Source organism: Aotus nancymaae, unplaced genomic scaffold (genome assembly GCF_030222135.1).
Source record: "Aotus nancymaae isolate 86718 unplaced genomic scaffold, 86718_ANA_hifiasm-v0.15.2.pri h1tg000041l, whole genome shotgun sequence".
NCBI lineage: Eukaryota > Metazoa > Chordata > Mammalia > Primates > Aotidae > Aotus > Aotus nancymaae.
The window spans coordinates 1,006,570-1,015,000 of NW_026988455.1; the positions used below are offsets into that span (position 1 = coordinate 1,006,570).

Below are 8,431 nucleotides of genomic sequence, written 5' to 3' on the forward strand. Positions count from 1 at the left end.
CCTGATCTCGTGATCTGCCTGCCTCGGCCTCCCAAAATGCTGGGATTACAAGCGTGAGCCATGGAGCCTGGCCATATGTTCTTTTAAAAAATAGAGACAGTGTCTCACTGTATTTCCCAGGGTGATTTTGAACTGGGCACAAATGATCCTCCCACCTCAGCCTCCTAAGTAGCTGGGACTACAGGCATTAGCCACCATACCTGGCTCGTGTAAACTTTTTCAAAAAGCATCTGGCATATGCTTTAGCCAAATAAGTGCATAATCAACAAAGACAAGTATTACAGGATCCAGGAAACAAAGGATTTAACATAGAAAAACAGCAAAAAGAAATCCCATGACAAGAGCTACTGGGCCTGGAGAGCAACTAGTCCATGCAGAATACTATTAGCTGCAGAAGAAAGGTTTCCAGGGGGTCTAAAGATAGGCCGCCATCATGAACGACACAGTAACTATCCGCACTAGAAAGTTCATGACCAACCAACTACTTCAGAGGAAACAAATGGTCATTGATGTCCTTCACCCTGGGAAGGCAACAGTGCCTAAGACAGAAATTTGGGGAAAACTAGCCAAAATGTACAAGACCACACCGGATGTCATCTTTGTATTTGGATTCAGAACTCATTTTGGTGGTGGCAAGACAACTGGCTTTGGCATGATTTATGATTCCCTGGATTATGCAAAGAAAAATGAACCCAAACATAGACTTGCAAGACATGGCCTGTATGAGAAGAAAAAGACCTCAAGAAAGCAACGAAAGGAATGCAAGAACAGAAGGAAGAAAGTCAGGGGGACTCAAAGGCCAGTGTTGGTGCTGGCAAAAAGAAATGAAGTGTCTAGCAGTGAGCTGGAGATTGGATCACAGCCGAAGGAGTAAAGGTGCTGCAATGATGTTATCTATGGCCGCTGTGGACTTTTCACGAGAAGCTTAATAAACTAAAAACTTTCAAAAAAAAAAAGAAAGGTTTCCAGGGAAAGAAAATGAAATTAATTGATGACACGATGTGTTCAGGATTTTTGGTAGGCATTTGTTAGACTCTTGGAGCATTTGGTGGTGGGGTTGAGGAGATGGAATTTGTGTTACTAACAAATAAAAAAAGCAAGCAACTATTAGCTATAGGAAAAATAAACAATTGTATGAGCAAGGGAGCAATCACTGTAAAATTCTTTTTCTTGGCCAGGCGCGGTGGCTCATGCCTGTAATCCCAGCACTTTGGGAGGCTGAGACGGGCAGATCACAAGGTCAGAAGTTCGAGACCAGCTTGACTAACATGGTGAAACCCTGTCTCTATGAAAAATACAAAAAATTAGCTGGGCGTGGTGGCACATGCCTGTAATCCCAACTACTCAGGAGGCTGAGGCAGGAGAATTGCCTGAACCTGGGAGGTGGAGGTTACAGTGAGCCGAGATCGTGCCACTGCACTCCAGCCTGGGCGACAGAGTGAGACTTCGTCTCAAAACAAAATTCTTTTTTTTTCCCCCAAGTTCAGGTCAAATGGGTCATGTGCTGAGGTCTTAACAAGGTTGGAGAGTGATACATCTCACACATACTCGTGAACACCCAGTCCTCTTGCTCATGAACTACAAAGGAATCAAACCTAACCTTTCTTTCCTTCCTTCCTTCCTTCCTTCCTTCCTTCCCTCCCTCTCTCCCTCCTTCACTCCTCCCTTCCCTCCTTCCTTTCTTCCTCTCTTCCCTCTTTCCTTCTCTCCCTCCCTCTTTCCCTCCCTCCTTCACTCCTCCCCTGCCTCCTTCCTTCCTTCCTTCCCTCCCTCCCTCTTTCCCTCCCTCCCTCCCTCCCTCCCTCCTTCCCTCCCTCCCTCCCTCCCTCCCTTTTTCCCCTCCCTCCTTCCCTCCCTCCCTCCCTCCTTCACTCCTTCCCTCCCTCCTTCCTTTCTTCCTCCCCTCCCTCCTTCCTTCCTTCCTTTCCTCCCTCCCTTTCTTCCCTCCCTCCTCCACTCCTTCCCTCCCTCCTCCACTCCTTCCCTCCCTCCTTCCTTCCTCCCTTTCTTCCTTCCCTCCCTCCTTCACTCCTTCCCTCCCTCCTTCCTTTCTTCTTCCCCTCCCTCCTTCCTTCCTTCCTTTCCACCCTCCCTTTCTTTCTTCCCTCCCTCCCTCTTTCTCCCTCCCTCTTTTTCTTTCTTTTCTTTTTCTTCCCCTTTCTTTTTTCCTTTCTTATTCTTTTGTTCTTTCCTCCTGTCTTTCTCTTTCTCTCCTTTCTTTCTGCCTTTGTTACATAATTCTTTTTCTTGTTCTTTCTACCTTTCATTAATTCTTTTTCTCTTCTTGTTCTTTCTGCCTTTCTTTTCATTATTTTTCTGTTACATAATTCTTTTTCTTGTTCTTTCTACCTTTCATTAATTCTTTTTCTCTTCTTGTTCTTTCTGCCTTTCTTTTCATTATTTTTCTCTTCTTTCTCATTCTTTTCTCCTGTCTTCCTTCCTTCCTTTTTTTCTTTTCCTTTTCTTCTTTTCTTGTCTTATATTTTCCTTTTTCTTTCCTTTCCTTTCCTTTTTTTTTCTTCCTCAGGGTTTTGCTCTTTTGCTTAGGCTGGAGTGCTGTGGCACAATCATGGCTTACTACAGTCTCAACCTCCCAGGCTCAGGTGATCCTACAACCTCAGCCACCTAAGTAGCTGGGACTACAGCTGGGTGCTAGCATGTCTGGCTAATTTTTAAATTTTTGTAGAGACAGCCTCTCACTATGTTGCCCAGGCTACTGTAAAATTCTTACCTCAGCAGCTATCTCCATATAGTCATAATAACATAAATATTTTCCTAGTCATAATAATGTAAGAAGTGACTAGTGAGTTAACCAAAAATTTTGCTATAAACATGTTGAGAAGTTGATATTTTAAGAGAGTCAAGTCCTCAGCTATGTAAGAAGTCAATAGATAGAATTCCCTTAATTGAAATGTGGGAAGACAGACTTCTCACGCCCTGCAGGTAATGAGAAGTACCACATCTTTCTGGCCGCTTAACACACGTTTGCTCTGGGCTGCTGTCACACACCAAGACGTATGAAAGGATAGCTTTAGCCGTTTTTGAATCAAAGTTGTATTTATTTCACGTTTCCTAGAGCCTGCTGTAGTGTTGTTCTTCCTGCCTGAAGTGTTGTTTTACTCTAGGAGTCTGGAAGATCTTGCCTAACTTACTGAGTTTTTGGTTTTGGACCTTCCCAGCATTTCTCATCATGACTCCTAGATTCTGGTGTAATAGTATTAGTTAGCTAAGAGCAATTTTCCATTATAAAAGAAATGTGAGGCTTTTTCCATTTGGAAAACTTTGGCATCTCACATTCTCCTCTTTAAATTTTACATACTAATTTATGCCCTCTTCTCAGTCTTCTGGTCATTATAGGAAACTTTAACCTCCACAGCTAAAAAGACAAACTGATGAAGGACAAACTTACTTGTCAGAGCTGCACAACTACTTACTAAGAAAGCAGCTCTGTATTTCTCATTCTCACATAATGATGAACATGCTATTTTGTTCCTATATACCTAGTAGGATATAAATAAACTAAGAGTGTATGTTTCTTCCTTCATTAATCCTCCTTATAGTTGTATAGGCCCTATGTCTGTCCCTAAATAGAGGGGCTTAGAATATTAGAACTCTAAAATGAAATTTTATTAGTATGTATCACTGATAGTCAAGAATCAGCTAAGTTTACCATAATGAAATTTTTACTTTTTAAAAACTTGGATGTGAACTATAAATGTGTATTGAAATGTATACATTCAAATACATTTTTACCTTACTTTAAAGGGGAAGCTGGAACAGTGGCATGCTCCTGGTAGTCCCAGATTTTGGGGGGGCTGAGGTGGGAGGATCCTTTCAACCCAGGAGTTCAAGGCAAGCCTGAGCAATGTAGTTAGACCCCACCTCTAAGAAAAATGGTTGGGGGCGGGGACATGGAAAAGGAGAGCTGCACTAATGATACATGAGCTAGCTATGCCCTCGTTTCAAGAAAATCTAACAACTTCTAAAAAATACTATTTTCATTCCAGACTAATTACAAATGATCCCTTTATATTACATTCATTAGGACAGTTTTAATCCATTTATAAAAATATGAGGAACAACTTTTAACCTATAGTATATGTTATAATCAGAAATAAAAAGCTGTATCGCAAGTTGTGGATATCTTGGGCTTCACACTCTTTTTTAAAAATCCAACAGGTATAGTAATGTTTAAGTGGATTTTGTGCTAATAGATTTTCTTTCCCTTTATTTCTCACAGTAGCACCCTATGCTTTTTTTTTAATTTGTTTGTTTTTTGGGTTTTTTTGTTTTTTGGGTTTTTTTTGAGACAGTGTCTTGCTCTGTCATCTAGGCTGGAGTGCAGTGGCACAGTCACTGCAGCCTTGACAACTCTTGGGCTCTAGCGATCCTTGTGCCTCTCAGCTCATTCTTTAACCTCTTTTGAAAATACCCATGTTGCAGATTCCATCCAGTCTTCTTTGCTATCTTTTATAAAAAGCAGCAGAGGTTTTTACCACCTTTTTTTTTTTTTTTTTTTTGAGATGGAGTCTCTCTTTGTCACCCAGGCTGGAGTGTGGTGGCGTGATCTCAGCTCACTGCAACCTCCACCTCCCAGGTTCAAGAGATTCTCCTGCCTCAGCCTCCCAAAGTAGCTGGGATTACAGCATGTGCCACCACACCCAGCTAATTTTTGTACTTTTAGAAGAGACGGGATTTCAACATGTTGGCCAGGATGGTCTCGATCTCTTGACCTAGTGACCTGCCCACCTTGGCCTCCCAAAGTGCCAGGATTAAAGGCATAAGCCACCATGCCTGACCCTTTTCCACCCTTTTAATCACACTTCCAGCAATAGAAAGACCAACTCAGTTATCTTGTTTCACATATATATCAAAGTAGAAAAGTAAGATGTGCACCAGCTATCTCCCTTCCTTGAATCGGTACATTTCCTATAGAAGAGGGGTTCCCCAGCCCCTGGGCCATGAACCAGTGCCAGTGGCCAGTTAGGAACCAGGCTGGCTGCACAGCAGGAGGTGAGCAGAGAGCAGTCCAGCGAAGCTTCATCTGTATTTACAGATACTCCCCATCATTTGCATTTCTGCCTCCTGTCAGATCTAATGCCTGATGATCTGTCATTGTGTCCCATCACTCAGATAGGACCATCTAGTTGCAGGAAAACAGGCTCAGGGCTCCCAATGACTCTGTATTATGGTGAGTTGTATAATTATTTCATTTTATATTACAGTGTAATAATAATAGAAATAAAGTGCACAATAAACATAATGTGCTTAAATCATTCTGAAACCATCCCCACCCCGCTCCCCCAGTTCATGGAAAAATTGTCTTCCACGAAACCAGTCCCTGGTGCCAAAAAGGTTGGGGACCACTGCTTTAGAGAAATAGCTGGAGATGTCTCTTACTTTATCATCTTCTGAACTGGTAACATTTTAGATAAAGCACAGATGCCTCTCTCTAAGTATAAGAGGTCAGTATTCATATCAATTCAGTGTACTATGTCTTAGCAGGACATTGAAGAGACTTGGTAGACTAATAACAACAGCATTTGCCAAAATGTTTGAGTGAAGAGTAGCATGTTGATTTAAATCAAAGCAAACCCTAGAAAACTAAATCATTAGCAAAACATGACAAAAACAAAAAGTGGTCACTCAGAAGTATAAATCTGGAGACTCAGTTTAATGCTGAGGTTTTATGTGAGCCTATGAAATGGTACTTAGTATGGGAACGAAGTTACACAGACATTGGTAATCCCCACAGAAAGAAAAAATAACTGCAATTTGTTCAGCTTGAGACCTAATTCATAACTTGTAACCATAGTAATAAAAATTCATTCCTTCTGTTTCAGAGAGGAACCTGAACCCCAAAGCAGCCTGCCTTAAGAGAAGGGAAGAAGAAAAAGTTTCTGTCGTATCGGCAGAGCCGCCAACCACACTGCCAGGAACCCATCCTGGGCTTAGTGAAACTACCAACCCTATGGGTCATATGTAACCATCAGCCAGGTAAGTATGGGTTTGAGAAGAAAGAACAAGGAAATCACCTTAAGTTGCATCTTAAACTGGGCTTTTATAATCTTTGAACAGAATTCTCTAGTGGGCAGTGGCCACTGTAAAGGTCACATGTAATTTGAAATACAACAGTTTGTCTTTCTGTTACATTGGCAGACTTAGAGAGCCAGTGTCATTTTATACCAAATTACCATTTTCTTCAAAGTGTTGACAGTATGTTGTGACTTTGGTTCTTGTGTTCTGAATCATCATGTGTACTCTCTTAACACAAATATCTTCCTGATCAAGAAGAAATAGTACAGTGACTCAACCGTCAGAAAACACTCTTGCTACCACTCATGTTTGTCATTTCTTTATTCAGAAATGGTTGACTGTATCATCAGCCCATTTTCTGCTAATTCTCTAGCTCTTTGTCATGAAGGCTTTACACATGAAAAAGATATTGCTTGCTTCTGTTTGGATCAATAATGCAAGTTTGCAATATAATGCTTCCTCTTCCCTTATAAGCACATCAGTTAACACCCTCTAGAATCTGTTAGTGAGTGTGAAGTTATTATATATAGTATAGCCAGAATGCCCTAATCTCTGGTGGAATTTTACTTGTTCAAGGATTATTCTTTATTTCTTCCTCTTCAGGGACTAAACATAATTTAGCCCCTTGTGATTTGTCTTTTTAACAATATACATTCACAGTTGTAATCTAAGTTGTAAAGTTATTATTTAGGTAACTGAAATTAATATAGACTATAATTACATATTTGGCTAGCAGAATGGATTAGGAATAGAACTGATAACTTGATTTTTATAATCTGCCTTTGGCAATATGTTGGGTTTTTTCCCAATTTTATCAACCGATTAAAAGTAGTAAGTAAAAGCAGATGAGTGTGAGATGTGGAACAGAAAAAACATACCAAGTACAATTTCATTTTGTCAGCTTTGTAGCTATCTCATTTTGAGCTGAAAGTCTGGAATTTGATAGAATATTTGATAAACTACAATTATTAGTAACCCACCTTTTCCTGAGGGATTTAGTTCCTACCACCACTACCTATATAGGGTCAAACAAGACCACAGAGGGTCAAACCAGACAACACTGAAGATTTCATTCAGAGTAAAAGAAAGGAAGACTTAAGGCAGTTATTTCAGAAGTCAGTTATAACTGTAACATTAGGGCACTAGAGAAGACCTCAAATTACCTCCCCGACAAGAAGTATCCAGCAGTGTAACAGATTGCGCATGTCAGAGACTTTAGGCAAGACCCGGTTTACAGATTCTCTGAAACCTAAATCATTGTTTCATATTCTGTGGAAAATATAGGCTACTATGAAACAATAAGTATTTTTATTTCAAAAATAAATTTGAAGTTTTTGTTTGTTCATTTTTGTTGTTGTTTGTTTGTTTGAGACAGAGTTTCAGTCTGTTGCCCGAGCTGGAGTATAATGGCGTGATCTCAGCTCACTGCAACCCCTGCCTCCTGGGTTTGAGCAATTCTTCCACCTCAGCCTCCTGAGTAGCTGGGATTACAGACATGCACCACCACACCCAACTAATTTTTTTGTAATTTTAGTAGAGACGGGGTTTTGCCATGTTGTCCAGGCCGGTCTCGAACTCCTGACTTCAAGCAGTCTGCCCACCTTGACCTCCCAAAGTGCTGGGATTACAGGCGTGAGCCACTGAGCCCAGCCAAAAAATAAACCTGGAAGTTTTAAAATAAAAACATGCCACTATTTCTCAGTGCAAAAGAGGCTTTCTAAATTGATAGATTATTTCAAAGAAGAGTGATGGGAGAGGTAACTTCTTATGCTTAGGTCCCGGATAACCACCAAGCTGTGAAAAAGAGCACTTGTCATTCTCCCTAATCCTTCTCTTGGAGCCTGCTTTTATTTTTCTTGCCTCTCTCAAGTTAGTTCTACCCATTTCCTCTTGTTTTCCTCCCAGTCTTTCTCTTACTCTTTCAACTTTGTCTTCTCATTCTCATCTCTCGTTTCCTTCTGTTTACTTCCTGTGTTTTTACTAATTTTGTATCTCATACTGCTTTCATAGCTCTACCCTTACGTCTTTATATAATGTGGAAATTTTCCCACTTAGGTTAAAATTAAACTTTGAGCGTTCCCATCTGTCAAAAAAGGATCAAGAATTCTTTTAAGTTTAAAAAGTCATCAAGATAGGCGACATGTAGTGAATGTACTTTGTTATGTAGATTTTGTCGGCTAGTGTTTGCCATCTTAGAATATGTGTTAAGGTTGTTAATTTCATAAAGGTAGTTATCTGGTTTCATGATCTGGATAGCAGGTTAAAAGCAGCAAGAGACAGAGCAGGAGGAAAAAATGCCACTGGAATCAAAATGGCTAAGAAATGACCACAGATTGGCTATAAACGTACAAAAATCTGCCACCGTATAATACAGGCCAAGCAGCTTTGACTCTCT

At 40.5% G+C, this 8,431-nt stretch overlaps 1 protein-coding gene, 1 non-coding gene and 1 pseudogene across 12 annotated transcripts in view; 2 read left to right on the forward strand and 1 right to left on the reverse strand.

Annotated features, from left to right (window-relative positions):
- The window catches only part of TCF12 (transcription factor 12), a 418,189-nt gene that overhangs the window by 406,487 nt on the left and 3,271 nt on the right, over nucleotides 1–8,431 (forward strand). For all 11 annotated transcript variants that reach the window (XM_064361328.1, XM_012442999.3, XM_021666221.2 and 8 more), the window contains one exon: nucleotides 5,844–5,997. In XM_064361328.1, coding sequence (XP_064217398.1) covers nucleotides 5,844–5,986 — 143 coding nt within the window. In that variant the 3' untranslated portion in view covers nucleotides 5,987–5,997. The remainder of the gene's footprint in view (nucleotides 1–5,843; nucleotides 5,998–8,431) is intronic.
- On the forward strand, nucleotides 16–1,298 carry LOC105710620 (small ribosomal subunit protein eS24-like; annotated as a pseudogene).
- Nucleotides 1,487–1,590, reverse strand: LOC135268725 (small nucleolar RNA U13). Its single transcript, XR_010337087.1, has one exon. It is a non-coding gene; the product is annotated as a small nucleolar RNA U13 (small nucleolar RNA).